At 42.4% G+C, this 17,569-nt stretch overlaps 1 protein-coding gene across 1 annotated transcript; it reads right to left on the reverse strand.

Moving 5' to 3' along the window:
• Positions 1-12,007: 12,007 nt before the first annotated feature.
• Positions 12,008-12,842, reverse strand: LOC147423532 (uncharacterized). The gene is made up of 2 exons (XM_086501492.1): positions 12,396-12,842; positions 12,008-12,247 (listed from the first exon to the last, which is right to left on the reverse strand). The coding sequence occupies exons 1-2, from the start codon at positions 12,840-12,842 to the stop codon at positions 12,008-12,010; spliced, it is 687 nt and encodes a 228-aa protein (XP_086357618.1).
• Positions 12,843-17,569: the final 4,727 nt, after the last annotated feature.

The raw sequence follows: 17,569 nt of genomic DNA on the forward strand, positions 1-17,569 counted from the left end.
GGAGAATTGCCTCCATACCAAATGCCAATTTGAAAGGGCTTAGGCGTGTTGCCACTTTATATGCCATACGATAGGCCCATAATGTGGAAGGAAGTTTGACATCCCAATCCGTTCGATGCAGATTGACTAGCTTTGTCAAGATGCGAACCAATTGCTTATTAGTTGATTCTGCTTGTCCATTTGCCTGAGGATAATATGGAGGAGATTTCCTATGTAGCACACAATAGAATTGCAACATTTTCTCCATCACCTTATTCAAGAAATGGCTACCCCGATCACTAACCAACTCAATGGGACAGCCATATCGAGAAAAACTATCTTTATATAAGCACCCGACAACAAAAATCGCTCTATTATCTTTCAAAGGCCATGCTTCCACCCATTTAGTTTCATAATCTGTGGCTGTCAAACTATACCGATTGCCAGTGCTAGTTGCTACTGGTTCAAAAGGTCTCCAATCCCCATTTTTAAAAGGCTCCAAGGGTAATACTGGCTAGAAGGGCATTCTGGATAACTTAATAGGTTGCCCCAACCGTTGACAAACATCACAATGTTGTAGGACATCCCTCGCATCTTGAAACAACGTCGGCCACCATAATCCAGATTGTAGCACTTTCCGTGCCGTGATCAAGGCTGCAAAGTGACCCCCAGCAATGCTTGTATGAACCTCTTCCAGAACCGATCCTTGCTCTTGTGGTAGGACACATCTTAGCAAAACATCTGCCATTATGCGGTAATACAACTTCCCCATCACGATCTCAAAATTCCGGCTACGAATAGCCATCCAGCGTCGTTGATGTCGTGACAAAAATAAAGGCATTTCTCCACTATCAAGAAAATGAAACATCTCCTCATACCAGGTCCAAGGAATGTTGGGAATCATCCAGGATCATTGTGTAACTGGAACCTCATTCGCAACTACTCCTGTCAAAAATAGGGACGTATCCAAAAATTTATCCGCAACCCCCATCGGTGGCTCGCCAGAATCAAGCCGGGACAGGTAATCAGTAAGCGCATGCTGCACTCCGAGACGATGTATGATCTCAAAATCAAATTCCCATAAGAAGAGCACCCATCTGGCTAATCTTCCTGTCAAATTCTATTGATGCACAAGATATAAGAGAGCCGAATCATCCACATGAAAGAAAAACCGCCGCCTCAATAGATAATGATGAAATTTTTTCACCAAATAAATCATCCCTAATCATACTCTTTCTGTCACTGAATAATTTTTCTCTGCACATGATAATCACATGATGGCATAATAGATAGGTGGAAACCACCCTTGAGTTTTTTCCTACATCAGCACACTACCACTAGCCCGACCAGAAGCATCCATAAAAACATGAAAATCCTGACCACGATTCGGAGGAACTTCATGATAGGAGCTTTGGACAGATGAATTTTTAATCTCCTATAGGCCAGATCCCATCCATGGTTCCATTCAAAAACTTTGGCATGTGCTGCCTGGTTAAGAGGAATCACCAAATGTGCCACAAAGCGCAAATGCCGCCCATGCCACCGATCTTGACCCAAAAATATTGCACACTGCTTTGGATTTGCCGACGGAGGTGCTCCATAATTGCTGCTATTTTATCCGGGTCCATTGAAATGCCATCCTCGAAAATCACATGACCCAATAATCTACCACTCCGCACTGCGAATGCACATTTCAAAGGATTTAAACTGAATTTCACCTCTTGACATTTCAGAAAACTTAACCGCAATTGCTTCAAATACTCTAATTGCACTGCAAAGACATTGAGGTCATCTAGAAATATTTGCATAAAATCTGTCAAGTAAGGACCAAAAATTTGAAACATATCCCTTTGAAAAGTTGAGGGCGCATTCCATAATCCGAACCACATTACGGTGCATGCACAAACACCCCACATCGTAATGAAAACTGTTTTAGCTGATCCCATTCAGCCATCCGAATTTGATTATAGCCACTAAATCCATCCAGAAAAGAATACATTTCATGACCTGCCATATCATCCAAAATAGAATCCAGGAATGGAAGCGAAAAAGGGTCCGGAACAGTAGCCGCATTCAAATTCCTATAATCCACAAAAATGCAAATTTTCTTGTTCTTTGATACCACCACAATAGGAGAAATCCATTCTGGATTATCAATACGGGTAATAAAACCTACTTGCAACAAGCGATCAATTTCCACCTTGACTTGCTTGACCACAGTTGGATTCATCCTATATGAATGCTGCTTTACTGACACTGCATCTAGTTTTAAATGAATCTTATGTTGATAAAACTTTGGATCCAATCCTTTCATATCCGCATATTCCCATGCAAAAACATCCTTAAATTCTCTCAACAGATTGATCAAGTCCTCTTGAAATTGGGCCTCAAGTCATCGACTGATATAGATTGGCTTAGTCTCCTTCGGAGCTCCTAGAAAGACTGTGTCCAGTTCATCCTCATTCACTCGTGTTACTTTACTCATCTGTGCTTCAAAGTCACGTTCTTGGCGAATAAGCTCGTCCAATGGTTCTAGCATAGGCAAGGCTTCTTCTTTCCCCTCTGGCGCTGCCATTTCTTGATCCCATAATGACTTCCCCTCCGAAATCATTGAAACATCTGCAATATAAAGAGAAAATAAATCCGGATTAGACTTCAAGAATTGCTCCTCTTCATCGTCTTCTAATCCTTCCACCATATTCACTATTTCCGCTATCACAAGACATGCTGCCTGAACTGTTTGTCTGTAGGTTCCCAACATCACCCGAACTTTCATGCGACCCTTTTTTTATTGTCAGCATGTTTGCCTCCCAATTATGCTTTACCTTGGCTTGGCATAGCCATAGTCTCCCGAAACTAATATGATAATCCTGACTATAATCTTCAATATTTAACACTACTAACAAAAAAACAAAGTATAGACTAGCCACATCTAGCACAATGCCTCGGAGCAATCCTACTGGCTGTACTCTTCTCTGATCCGCCATGCAAGCTACAAAGGGATCAGGTTCTCAATCACCAAGACCAAAGCGCTCACAAGCTGCTTGATTAATAATATTAACTCCCGCACCTCCATCGAATAGGACTTTGTCGATATACATTCCATGATATTGAAGTGAAAGCTTTGGGATGCGTGTATCTGTAATGCTAGTTGCAGGCAACAGGACTGAATAATCCCGCTCTTCCTCAACTGGTGCAGCATAGATTTCCATCTCTTTCATTCCTTTGAACTCCTATCTTAGCAAAGATTTATGAAAATTCAGAACTAGCTTCAATAAAGATCCCAATCAAACCTGTAATGGTGATTGTAGTGCCTCGTATTAAATAAAATCCCAATTATCCTTTTCCGTGGTACTTGCCCTGTTTATGGATTTTTCCTCTTTCTTCTCCGAAGATCCTAGTGGTTGCAACGACAGCACTGACTGCGGCATCCATGTTACAGTATTTTTGCGTACATCCTCTTGAGTTGACCAATCTGGAAGCTTAACATTTTTTGTTGGTACCACATTTTTTCCAGAACGGGTAATCAATGAAACCATTGGGTCAGACTCCTCCAATCCCTCAATCTGAACCATAGCTACACTAGGCTACTTTTCGGTAGCACGTTCCTGTTTCTTTCGATCATATTCAAAGGTTTCTGAAAACTCCGACCGCCAATGCCCCTCTCTTAAAAAAGGTAGGTCTTGGGTCGATTAGAATCTCGGCCACCTCGTCCGCGGCCATGACCCCCCCCCTTGACCGCTTCCACTGGATGGTCTTGGAAAAGGTGCTTTTGATGCATAAGTGTGAGCCAGTGCCACCATAGGATCTTGTCCTGATTGTTGTGACTGCCATGTAGAAGAATCCCGACTCTTACGGCCGCGACCATTGTAATAACATTCCATTATATTATGGGTATTGGTTGTGCAAATTGCACACCATTTTTGATTCATTGCCCAATCTTGAGCGGAATGTCCAGGATTCTGGCACTAAGTACACCATATCTCCTTTAGACTCTTTACCATCGCAGAAGAGTCCGCAGATCTGGATGAAACACCTTTCCCTTGACACTGGGATGTTTTCCAAGGTGTCTCCTCCGAATCTTTCACCGAACCATTGTTGCCTGAATCTGAGGATTTTGACTCTGTACTCTCCAACTACGAACTATCACTGTCACTTCCCTAAGATTTACAATGAGTTTCTTGTGATCCTTTTTCTTTGATTTCCTTGGTGACTCCGTATCTTCTAAGGCTTCACCTGCTACTACAACCCGTGCAATAACATTATCCAGTGGAGTGGTTACCTTATCCATTGTTACATAGCAATTTTGAGATCCTTGTTCAGTCCTCGTAAAAAATAATCATTCAACACCTTGGCTGCTGGCCGTTGTGCCTGAGGTACCCGTTGTAAGAGCATCCAAAACTTTTTGTCTTCTTATACATTGTTGCTTCGTATAATGTAAGGAAGTGTGAGGGTAATCATTCCCGTAGTGCTTATTGCACCACTACGGAGACGTAGTCATTACACAGGGACAAAACACCATTTTCTTCATTGATACACAACAGAACACATGATTACATGAGAATGATATATTGATTGATTGAGATATCTCTACAATGACTGTATGCCCCCCCAAATACACCCGCTGCTCCAGCGCAGATCGGGAACAGTGCAAAACCCTGTCCTGTCCCATGGTATCCGGAAGAAATCTCCGTAGCTGGATGAAGTCCTAGTCCACAGAGTCCACACATCGACAGTGTGCGGCTTATGCCGTAACAAACCAATCTAGCATACCCACTTTAAAGCACAACATGGCTGAAAAATTTTGGCAGCATAACCATATCCAAAGAAAAAAACCAAGAGCCACACGGACTTCCATCATAAAATAAAAACCATATTTTACATGGAATCTCATCCCTTAACCACAAACCATATTCACAATGAACCAACTTCTACAGTTGGAGTTTGACATATCCCCTGCAGTCAATCGAAGACCACATACATATGACTGTTAAGACATGATTCTTACATATATAAAAAGAGTCTCGACCAGCAACTAAACATGATAAATATCCAATTTTGACAACATCCAACCATGCAAAGTTGATGCATCACATCTGCACTTCACCTCTCTAGCACATAGAGCTAGTTTTGACCTAGAAAGGTGGAAAGCAATCACAACCATGCTCATGAGGCATCCAAATCAATCCATAAGGGTCTACACACCATATGATAACATTCCATCACCATAAACATGATGCAAAACAGCTCCGACGTTTAGGTCAACCATAAAACATAATTTCACACATATGCAAAAAAAACCACTTTTTGACATTTTTGGGAGCATGTATAACATGCAAATGAAAGTATTTGACCTCAAAATAATGCATGAAGCTCAGATCTATAATATAGACTAGCACTCTATCATATCACTTTACCCATATGATACTTACACAACAACAGTAACCCAGAAAGAAAGCTACTTTAATCATACCTGCATATGCGGTTCGGGTTGTCTAACTATATACCCTCACATAAGTTTATGGGCATCTAATAACTGAAATCAACTCACCAAAACAAACCATAAATCAAATATAAACAGCTCGGTTAACTCACGACATCATATGGCACTCCCCCTTTGTAGCTCCTCTACACGCGTATGTAAAACCGGTTATGGAATGAATAATAAGTCGCATTCACGAGGTGATACCCAAGACCTAAATACGTTTATCATCAAGTTTTATCAAGATTTTCAATTGGTTAAGTGTGTTTGCCCATCCGGTGAATCTATATAGTGGTTCTCCAAGGAGCCTAGAGTAAAAAGAATTGGCTAAGTGCAGTGGGCAGCAAGCTAAATTTTGACCATATCTCTTAGCTCGTGCCTGATTTTCACATGACATTAACAAGAGACGCTGGTTCATAACGGTTTGTGAGTTATAGCCAAAACAGTGTTCTTACCGTTTCTATGACGTGAAATGAAAACCGTTATTTAATGCACGCACAAGAGCTTTCGGAGAGCGCGTACACTGTGAAATGAGAGAGGAGATAGTAAGCAAGTAGAGAGAGAATATCCTTCTTCTTCTTCTTGTTCTTCCCGTATACGAGAGGGAAGAGCTTATGGAGATGGTGATGAAGAGCTTGCACCACTTCGTATAATAGATACGTATAGCCTTGCGGTAGTAGACGCAACAGAGGGCACTGAAAATTGAGGTGTCTATGCCAATTATAGTTTCTCCAACTGCCCGGAGTGTGCCCCAAGCTATATGTAGCGCTAGTTTCACAGCTAGGAATAACTCCATGCATTTTGGAACTTTCCTAAAAATATGCCTTTGCTTTTGGTAGTCAACTCTCCCACTTACCATTCAATTTTTATAGTAAAATTGGCCAATTGAACAATATATGACCAACTAATGGAACCTTAGCTAGACTATGCCGCAACGTAATGTCCCGACATAATTATGACTTTTCCATACTGACCCGACGTATTCACGGTACCGCTTTCTATAAAAATGATTCCCGTGAAAATCCCATTGGTGTCGTTTTTGCTCCAAGTGATCATTTTTAAAACCGATGGAGACCAAAATTAATATTTTTTTACTTAGCTCATCCTAAAAAGCACATTGCTTTTCAAAAATGACGAAAAGATAAAAATAGCTTTAGAAAGAAAAAAAAAAGCAAAATTTTCTAAAATTGAACCACGGGTTTCCCTTGTCCACTGGAATAAGAAAGCGGATTTAATTTTCACTAAAAAGCACTAAAATTCATAAAAAGCTAAAAATAGCGTGAAAAGCACTCAAGAAGCAGATTTTATAAAATTGAACTATAGCTTCCCCGGAACCCCTAAATTAAGGATCCGACCTTGCTTTTTGCAAAAAAGCACCTAAAAGCATGAAAAAGCTAAAAATAGCGGATTTTCCAAAACTGAACCAAACGTCCGTCTAACCTATTGGAACATGGAACCTTGAAACTTTAGAACCTTCCAATAATGTCAATCAAGCATCTTAAATCAAAATTTGACAAATAGATATTGAAAGCTATTTTTTTTATTTTTTAAAGAGACCCCAAAAATTAGGGATCTTACATCTTCCCACACTTGAAAACTTGAGGTGATATCACGTCGACATGAAATCTGGATAATTTAGTCTCATTACGTCATTACGTTTCCAAGTGGCATCCTCCTAAGGATACTTTGACCATTTGACAAGATGTTCAATAATGGTCCAATTATGTAGAGGTTTAGTTCTACTTTGAAGTATCACTTTGGGATATACTTCAAAAGTTCCATCGGTAGAGGTAGATAGTAGAGAATCAGCAAGAATGTGTTGCGGATTAAGTACATACTTCTTGATTAAGCTGACGTGAAAAACATCATGCACTTTTATGTGTGGTGGTAACAAGAGTCTGTAAGCTTGATCATTAATCCTCTCTGTTATTACAAAAGATCCACAATATCTAGCACTGAGCTTCTTACACTTACCCATTAATAAGGAACTATGTTTGGGTTTTACTCTCAGAAATACCATATCAGCCTCTTAAAAGTCTGACAGATTGTTTTGGGTCAGCATAACTCTTCTTTCTATCTTGAGCATTCTTAATATCCTGTCGTATAAATAAGATCGGTTTGTAGTTGTATTTTATCCAACATTTCTTTGGATGCTTGAACTCGTATGAGAGGGTCATTCCATTTGAGTGGAGTAAAAAAATTGTGTCCATACAATGATTGAAAAGGAGACATACCAATTGAGCGTTGGAATGAGGAATTATACACAAATTCAACCAAATACAAATATCTAGTCCATTTTCTCTACTCATGCATACAATAAGCTCTTAACATATCCTCAATGATTTGAATTGTTCTTTCTGTCTGACCATCAGTTTGAGGGTGATAAGCAGTACTAAAGGCCAACTAGATTCATGTAGTAGCTGAGAATTAGGCTTTCCACAAATTTGAGGTGAACTTCGCATCACGATCATAAATTATTCGGGGAGGTAAACCGTGATACATGAAAACGCCTTTCATGAAGACTTGAGCTATATCCTTAGTTGTAAACGTTGTCTTGACTAGAAACAAATGGGTCATTTTCATAAGCATATCAACAACCACAAAAATAGTGTCATATCCCAGAGATGTAGGATGTCTTGTAATAAATCCATGGATATGCATTCCCATTTCATTTGTGGTGCATCAATAGGTTGAAGCTTACCGGGATATCGAACTCGTTCAACTTTAATACGTTGACATGTTAAGCATCTTGTAGCATAGTTCAACACATCACGCTTTAGTCATGGCCAAAAGAAACTCTTTCTTACAATAGAATAAGTCTTAATGCATCCTGGATGTCCAGCTATAGGTATATCCTGAGCTTCTTGTAATATCTGAAGTTTGATTCCACCTTGATTTGGAATACAAAGACGATTACTGAAGTAAAGGTCATCACCTTCAACGTGGAAGCCTTTGATATGCCTTTCCTGCTTTTTCGTGCAATTATTCAAGTTCATCAAGTATTGGATTTTTACGTAATACGGGTCCCAAGTCATACCTTCTTGAATAAGGTCAATTTAAGAAGTAGTAGAGGTTGTGATAGCCGTTATAGTACTCTTCCTTCTTAAGGCATCAACCACAAGATTTTCCTTCCTAGGTTTATATTCAATTCAAAAATCATATTCGCATAGCAACTCCATCTATCTTCGTTGCTGCATATTAAGGTTAGGTTGGGTGTAGATCCACTTTAGGCTTTTATGGTCGGTATGTAGTTCAAATCTCCTTCCAAGAAGATAACGTCGCCATACTTTAAAGCATGCACAATGGCCAATAATTCCAAGTCATGTGTATGATAGTATATGTAACTTAGGAGCTTCATAAGCTACTAGTTTTTCTTCTTGAGACAAAACACCACCGATTGCTTGTCCACTTGCATCAGTGAGCATAGTGAATGTCGTTGAAAAGTTTGGAAGCTGTATTACGGGAGCATTCACCAAAACTTCTTTGAGTTTCTCGAAACTAGCTTGAGCACGTTCATTCCAAGTAAACATTTTAGCCTTCTTAAGAGTATTATGGAGTGTAATGCCTATAGCTCCGCAGTGGAGCAATAAGCACTACGAGAATGGATACCCTCACGCTTTCTTACATTAGATGAACAACAATGTATAAGAAGACAGAATAGAAGAAAATACACAGGAACATAACACCATCTTCTTCCTTGATATGTAACCGAACACAGGATTACATAAGAATGATATATTGATTGATTAAGAGATATCCACAATGACTAGTATGCCCTCCCAAATACACCCGCTGCTCCAGTGCAGATCGAGATTGGTGCAAAACCACGTCCTATCTCATGATATCCCATGAAGAACTATCCAAATCCGCATGAATTCCTAGTCCGCAATGTATGGACATCCGCAAGACCGTAGTGTGCGGCTTATGCCGTAGCACTTGGCATGCACGGTGGACTGTGCGAACCTACAAGTTTAGCCTCTCCATGTCGAAGGCTGCGAGCGCTGCTCCTCCTCATGTTCTAGTGGTGACGACAAAATGTCGATGTAGCCGAACCCCCCAAAATCTTGCCGATGGGCCCTGTAAACCTCTACCAGCAGCTGTGGGTCTATCTCAGGCTGCTTTGGCCAAGGTTCCCATGGAATCAACTGTGTTGGCAAGGAAACAAACTGAGGGGCCTGGGATAAAGGAGCAAGAGGGGTATGGATAGGATGATTTTGAGCCAGATATCGATTCAGAGCGGGCCAAAATGGTGGACATGGCGAGAGACTGAATGAAAAAGAGTGAGCAAGTGTCTCCGCCCAAAAACAAACTCTGTGCTGCTCCTTACAAAGACGATGAATGACTCACTACAAATGAGAGACACGGGCTTGGGATTCAACACATTCTTCTGTAGCTTTTGCCCAATCAAAAATATCAAAACCTTCTTACACAATGCCCTTACCTCTGTTATTAGTAGACGGCTCATGCTGGCTCACCACGAGCTGTTGCGCTGGTTGCTGAGCTACCGCCGCATTGGTTAGCATAGATCTCCAATTCTTCATTTGACCCTCCCAAAAATTGTGCAGGTCCTACTACATCTCCACTGCTAGTATATGAAGATCGTTCAAATTGATCATCACATCACCAGGATGTGACGCTAAATAATTTGCCAAGCTATTCTACGTTCGCAAGCGAAGAAGCTCATCTTGAATAGAGGAGACAAACGTAGAATTAGCCTCCCTCAAAATTTGCATCTCACCAGCATGCTACTGAGCTGTACTATGTAGTGCTGAGTTTTGGCTCTCCAGCTCCACATTGCAAGCCTGCAAGGCAGCTACCTGCAATTCAATCTCGGTGACCTCTGCCTTAGTCTCCGGTGTTGGCCAAACCGATCGTAAGGAATTTGCCATGTGTTGCAAAAAAGTTCCACACGCCTGGAGCTGATCAACAGGGTTTGTGGTTTGAGCTTCCCAAGGAAAAGGGACTGGATTCGTCCCCACCGCATCTGGAGCTAGCTGAACAGCCTCATGATTTTTTGGTCGCAAGGAAATGTCCGCGCCCATAGAGCTAGTTCCCTCAGGATTTGAAGTTGTCACACGCTTTTGCATTCTTCATCGCCAGCACACAACTGCGGAATCCTCTGGCATTCGGCCTTTTGCTAGAAGAGACAACGTCAGCATACAAGGTGGTGTGGATATCTGGACCTCTTCCCATCCTTGCTTGCAACTCGCTGTCCCCGTAGTGGTCATCTCCAGTGAAATAGGGGCTACCATTGCAGTAGAAGCACCAGCTACATCTGTAACACGAGCAGGCGTATGAGACAACTCCTCAATTGGCACAGGACTCGGAGCCTCTGCAGACTGAGCGATGTTGTGGGTGAGAAATCTATCATACTCAAAGTGGCACAAAGGTCGAAGGGCAAGAGGAAAAAATTCTTGTAAGGGAAACATCAATGTTAGAAGTTTCCCTACCTTTGTATTAGTCCAGGTAATGCACCCCATCTGCCCCACCACTCCTTGACACTCCGCCAACAATCATTTCTTGACTATCGCTATCAATCCACGGGCCCAAAGTTGGCTAAATGCAACACATTACGAGCTTTAGCAGAGATGGTGTACATTTCGGTCTTCGTAGCCAAATAGCTTCCAAAAACCAGCAATACGCATCTCTAATCACTGCATCAATGAGCCCAGACAATTGTACTCCCCCTTCACTTTCAACCCAAACTCAAGATCTACCTCTGCAGCAGGAATAACATGCGAGGCATGAGCAACGCCATCGATAGGCAGAAAACAGCACCTTGAAATTCTTTCAGCTGTTAACTGAATTTGCTGATTGTTCACTTGCACCATATCACCAAGAGCTAACTGTTCAATCAAAGCAGTAGGCTGCGAGTGGACAAGAATGCCTTGCCAATCAAGGTTGGTGAAGACACACAACCACAAATCCTACAACCATGTATCCACCCTTCTGAGAGGTAGCTGCTGTGCACAGGTGTGAAAGGGATGCACTGAAGCAAAGAAGTCGTCATGGTGGTGAAATCACACAGAAGAAGAGCAAAATGCAAAAATATAACAGTGCGAAAGAATTGCAAATAGCGCGAACAAAGTATAAGGAATCTGCTGCATGCATGAAACCACTCACAAAGAGTTCTCAAAATAGGGCGTGCCATGGTGTCATAACCATCATAGCCATTTTCTCGCTTTTTGAGATTGCATGGTAAAGAATCTCCAATCATGATTAAGGCGGCTTTCGGCTCTTGTACCATAGCAAAGGGGCACTTAATAGTGGTAGGTGAAAAATAATGGCGAAGTCGAAAAGCATTCACCAGAACAGTAATCACATCCTCTTGTAAATCAGCCAAATAAAAGGAAGTAGGCCCACATGACTTAAAGATCCAGATCGGCCCAAACCACCTTAACTTCAGCTTCCCAGGCATCTTCCCCAATCGGGAGTTAAATACAAGAACCAACTGGCCTCGCAAACGCGCTTTAGGTCGATCTAGAAATTTCTTCCGTCGGGATTGCAGATCTTGTAACACCGCAAAATTGCACAATCGCTCTTCATCTAAAGAAGCCTATTCGCAATCAGTATCCGCAAGCTTGGCACCACATGCTCTGCTAGGGTAGTTGCCTCCATACCAAATGCCAATTTGACAGGAGTTAGACCTATTGCCACTTTATATGCCGTACGATAGGCCCATAAAGAGGAAGGAAGTTTGACATCCCAATCTGTTATATGCAGATTAAGTAGCTTTGTCAAGATGCGAACCAATTGCTTATAAGTTGATTCTACCTGCCCATTCGCCTGAGGATAAATATGGAGAAGACTTCCTGTGTAACACAAAATAGAATTGCAACATTCTTTCCATCAGGCTACCCCGATCACTAATCAACTCAATGGGACATCCATATCGAGAAAAAATATCCTTATATAATCACCCAACAACAAAAACCGCTGTATTATATTTCAAAGGCCCTGCTTCCACCCATTTAGTCGCATAATCCATGGCTGTCAAAATATACCGATTGCCAGTGCTAGCCGCTACTGGTTTAAAAGGTCCAATAAAATCCAATCCCCATTTTTGAAAAGACTCCAAGGATAATATTGGCTGGAAGGGCATTCTGGATAACTTAGAAGGTTGCCCCAACCGTTGACAAACATCACAATGTTGTGCAAAATCCCTCGCATCTTGAAACAACGTCAGCCACCATAATCCAAATTGTAGTACGTTTTGTGCCATGATCAAGGCTGCATAGTGCCCCCCAACAATGCCTGTATGAACCTCCTCTAGGACTGATCCTTGCTCTTGTGGTAGGACACATCTTAGCAAAACATCCGACTCTGTGCGGTAATACAACTTCCCCATCACAATCTCAAAATTCTGGCTACGAATAGCCATCCGACATCGTTGATGTCATGACAAAAATGAAGGCATTTCTCCACTGTCAAGAAAATGAAACATCTCCTCATATCAAGTCCAAGGAATGCTGGGAATCATCCAGGATGATTGCGTAACTGGAACCTCATCTGCAACTACTCCTGTCAAAAATAGGGTCGCATCCGAAAATTCATCCGCAACCCCCGTCGGTGGCTCGCCAGAATCAAGCCAGGACAGGTAATCAGCAACCGCATGCTACAGTGCGGAATGATGTATGACCTAAAAATCAAAGTCCTATAACAAGAGCACCCATCTAGCTAATCTTCCTATCAAGTTCTGTTGGCGCACCAGATATAAGAGAGCCGAATGATCCACATGAAAGAAAAACCGCCGTCCCAATAGATAATGACAAAATTTCTTCACCGAGTAAATCATTCCTAAGCATTCTCTTTCTGTCACTGAATAATTTTTTTTTTACCGATGACAATCTTCTGCTGGCATAATAGACACGTTGAAACCACCCTTGAGTTTGTTCCTGCATCCGCACACTTCCAATAGCCCTGTTAGAAGCATCCACAAAAACATGAAAATCCTGACCCCAATTTGGAGGAATCATGATAGGAGCTTTGGACAACTGAATTTTTAATCTCCTATAGGCCAGATCACATTCATGGGTCCATTCAAAAACTTTGGCATGTGTTGCTTGATTAATAGGGATTGCCAAATGTGCTACAAACCACAAATGCCTCCCATGCCACTGAGCTTGACCCAAAAATACTACACATTGCTTTGGATTTGCTGGCGGAGGTGCTTCCATAATTGCTGTTATTTTATCCGGATCCACTGAAATACCGTCCTCAAAAATTACATGGCCCAATAATCTACCACTCCACACTACAAATGCACATTTCAGAGGATTTAAACTAAATTTCACCTCCCTACATTTCATAAAACATAGCCGCAATTGTTTCAAATGCTCTAATTGCACTCCAAAGACACTGAGGTCATCGAGAAAGATTTACATAAAATCTTTCAAGTAAGGACCAAAAATTTGAAACATATCCCTTTGAAAAGTTGAGGGTGGATTCCGTAATCCGAACCACATTACTGTGCATGCGAAAACACCCCATGCTGTAATAAAAGTTGTTTTAGCCCGATCCCCTTCAGCCATCCTAATTTGATTATATCCACTAAACCCATCCAGAAAAGAATACATCTCATGCCCTGCCACATCATCCAAAATAGAATCCAAAAATGGAAGTGGAAAAGGGTCTGGAATAGTAGCTGCATTCAATCCACACAAATTCGAGTTTTCTTATTCTTCTTTGGTACCACCACAATAGGGGAAATCCATTCTGGGTTATCAATAGGGGTGATAAAACTCACCTACAAGAAGCGATCAATTTCCACCTTCACTTGCTTGGCCACATTCGTATTCATCCTATATGAATGCAGCTTCACCAGCATTGCATCTAGTTTTAAATGGATTTTATGCTGACAAAACCTTGGATCCATCCTTTCATATCCGCATACTCCCATGCGAAAACATCCTTAAATTCTGTCAACAAATTAATCAGGTCCCCGCGGAAACTTGCCCCAAGTCGTCTACTGATATGGATTGGCCTAGTCTCCTCTGGACCTCTTAGAAAGACCGTATCTAACTCATCCTCCTTCACCCTTGTTACTTTACTCATATGTGCTTCAAACTCACGTTCTTGCCTAATAATATCCTCCAATGGTTTGGGCATAGGAAAGGCTTTTCCGTGCCCCCCTAGCGTTGCCATTTCTTGATCCCATAAAGACTTTCCCTCCAAAATCTTAGAAACATCTGCAAGATAAAGAGAAACTAAATCCGGATTAGCCTTCAGGAATTGATTCTCCTCATCCTCTTCTAATCATTCCACCATATTCACTGTCTTCGCTATCACAAGCTATGTTGCCTGAACTGGTTGTCTGCATGTCCCCAACATCATCCGAACTTTCATGCGACCCATTTTAACTGTCAGCATGTTTGCCTCCCAATTATGCTTTACCTTGGCTTGGCGTAACCGTGGTCTTCCCAAAATAATATGATAACCCTGACTGTAATCCTCAGTATTTAACACCACTAACAAAACAGAAAAGGACAAACCAGCCACATCCAGCACAATGCCTCGGAGAAATCCTACTGGCTGTACTCTTCTCTGATCCGCCATGCGAACTATAAAGGGATCACGTTCTCAATCACTAAGACCAAAGCGCTCACAAGCCGCTTGAGTAATAATATTCACTCCCGCAACTCCATCTAATAGGACTTTGTTGATATACGTTCCATGATATCTTACTGAAAGCTCTGAAATGCGTGTATCTGTAATCCTAGTTGCCGGCAATGGGATTGAATCATCCCGCTCTCCCTCAGCTGTCGCAACATCAACTTCCATCTTGTTCATTTCTTTGAACTTCTGACTCAGCAAAGATTTGTGAAAATTCTGAACTAGTTTTAGTAAAGATCCCATTCGTACTTGTAATGGTGATTCTAGAGACTCCTTCTAAACAGAATCCCAATTATCCTCTTCCATGGTATTTGCCATATTTATGACTTTCCCCTCTTTCTTCTCCGAAGAGGTCGCCGATGGTCCTGATGATTGCAATGGTGGTACTGGATGTGGCATCCAAGTTAAGTCTTTTTGCATACATTCTCTTGAGTTGCCCAATCCCGGAGCTTAACATAGGCTGCTGGTACCACATTTTTGCCAAAATGGGTAATTTGTGAAACCACCAGGTCAAATTCCTCCAATCCCTCAATCTGAACCATAGCCACACTTGACTGCTTTTTGACATCACATTTCTATTTCTTTCGATCATATTCCAAAGCTTCCGAACACTCAGACCACCAATCCCCATCTCCCAAATAGAAAAAACAGGTCTCGAGTCAATTAGGATCTCGTCCACCTCTTCCGCGGCTGTGAACCCTGTTATGGTATTAGCCACACATGCGGTCCTGCGGAGGTCTGGACACTGCGGATCAGGAGTATGCGGTATGCGGCGGTCGTAGCGGCAGTTCTTCACAGGATATCATGGGACAGGAGTGTGTGCATAGTTCCCGATCTACGCTGGAGCAGTGGTTGTATATGGAGGGGCATACCTGTCTTATGATGTAACTTAACCAATCTCTATGATATTCATGGCATCTACTGTTGTAACTCTGTGTCTGGATTACACATGAATGAAGCAAGAGGTGTTCTGGGCCTGTGTACTGTGTACTTCCTTCTCTATCATTCTATATGTTGATGTTCATATAATTCCCGTAATGCCTATTTCTCCTGTGCGGGCAATAGCCATTACATATGGCGACCACAATGCGTGATGGACGGTCTGCGATGAATATGCATGCGCACTAGGTCGCAGGGTCCACGTGACCCTGTGGTTCCAATTGTAGGAAGACGTCGGAGGAGAGGCAGTTCAGATGAATTTGTTTTTTCTTCACCGCAGATTGAGGAATTTGTATCTCTATCACCAAGCCCGGTGCGTGGTAGGCGATTGTGGCGCGCCAGACGTACTCCGCGCAGTCAGTCATGTCCTCCTGTTGTACGTTCATCCTCACCCACACAGGTTGCTCCACCACCGTCTCCGGTAAGCAGTCCGGGGGTATCTCCGCCACTGTCTCCACCTCCTAGTGCTCGTCAGCTTTTTCCGGGAGGAGGAGGAACAGTTGGGCAAGGGGTGATGGCTCATCCTCAGATTAAGTATAGTCGGTTTCGAGGTCTTTCGAGTGAAGACCCTAATGCACATTTACGCCAATTCAATAAAGCTTATGGATTGAATCATCCTGGGGTGGTGATTCCTCTCCATCAACAATCAGTGTTTGAATCTACACTCTCAGGGAAAGCTACGAAATGGTTGTCCGAATACCTGATGATCATTTCAAGACGTATGCTGACGGATCCATAGCGTTTCTACGAAGGTTTCGAACGGAAAAGACAGTCCCTCAACATTTGGAGAAGCTTCGAACGCTCCGGCAAAAGTCATTGCCAGTGGAGGATTACGCTGCAAAATTTTGGATGCTTTTGCAGAGGGTACCTCAGGCACAAAGGCCGGCAGCCGAAGTGCTGAATGATTATTTTTTGCGGGGGCTCAACAAGGATCTCAGAACGGCTATGGCAACAATGGATAAGGTAACTACTCCACTGGATAATGTAATCGCTAGGGTTGTAGTAGCAGGAGAGTCTTTAGAGGATACGGAATCTCCAAAGAAGTCAAAGAAAAAAGACAGGAAGAAATCTCATCGCAAGTCGCAAGACAGTGGCAGTGATAGTTCGGAGTCGGAATCCGCAGTATCAGATTCTTCGGACTCAGGCAACAGCGATTCGGGAAAAGAATCGGAAGAGACACCACGGAAAAAATCCCAGCGTCACGAGAAAGGTGTTTCATCCCGATCGTCGGAATCCGCTGCAGTGGCTAAAAGTCTGAAGGAACTATGGTGTACCCAATGTCGGAATTCGGGCCATGCTGCTCAGGAGTGCGCAATGAATCAGAAGTGGTGTGCGATTTGCACGACCAATACTCATAATACAGTGGAATGTTATTTCAATGGCCAGGGTCGTCGGAGTCGAGGGGACTCTTCTACCTGGCAACAACCACAGATAGGGCAGGGACAAGAGCCTGCTGTGGCGATGGCTCATGCTCATACATTAGAGACGCCTGTGCAAGGTCAAGCAGGAGGACGGGGTCAAGGGGGAGGACGAGGTCGCGGAAGAGGTGGCCGAGAT

Source organism: Adiantum capillus-veneris, chromosome 26 (genome assembly GCF_014529385.1).
Source record: "Adiantum capillus-veneris isolate H3 chromosome 26, ASM1452938v2, whole genome shotgun sequence".
NCBI lineage: Eukaryota > Viridiplantae > Streptophyta > Polypodiopsida > Polypodiales > Pteridaceae > Adiantum > Adiantum capillus-veneris.

Coding starts and splice junctions, on each gene's coding strand:
- LOC147423532 (XM_086501492.1), bottom strand. CDS start 12,842: ATGGCTATTCGTAGCCAGAATTTTGAGATTGTGATGGGGAAGTTGTAT. Junction 12,248..12,395: donor CTTTGAAATATAATACAGCG/GTTTTTGTTGTT, acceptor ATTTATCCTCAG/GCGAATGGGCAGGTAGAATC.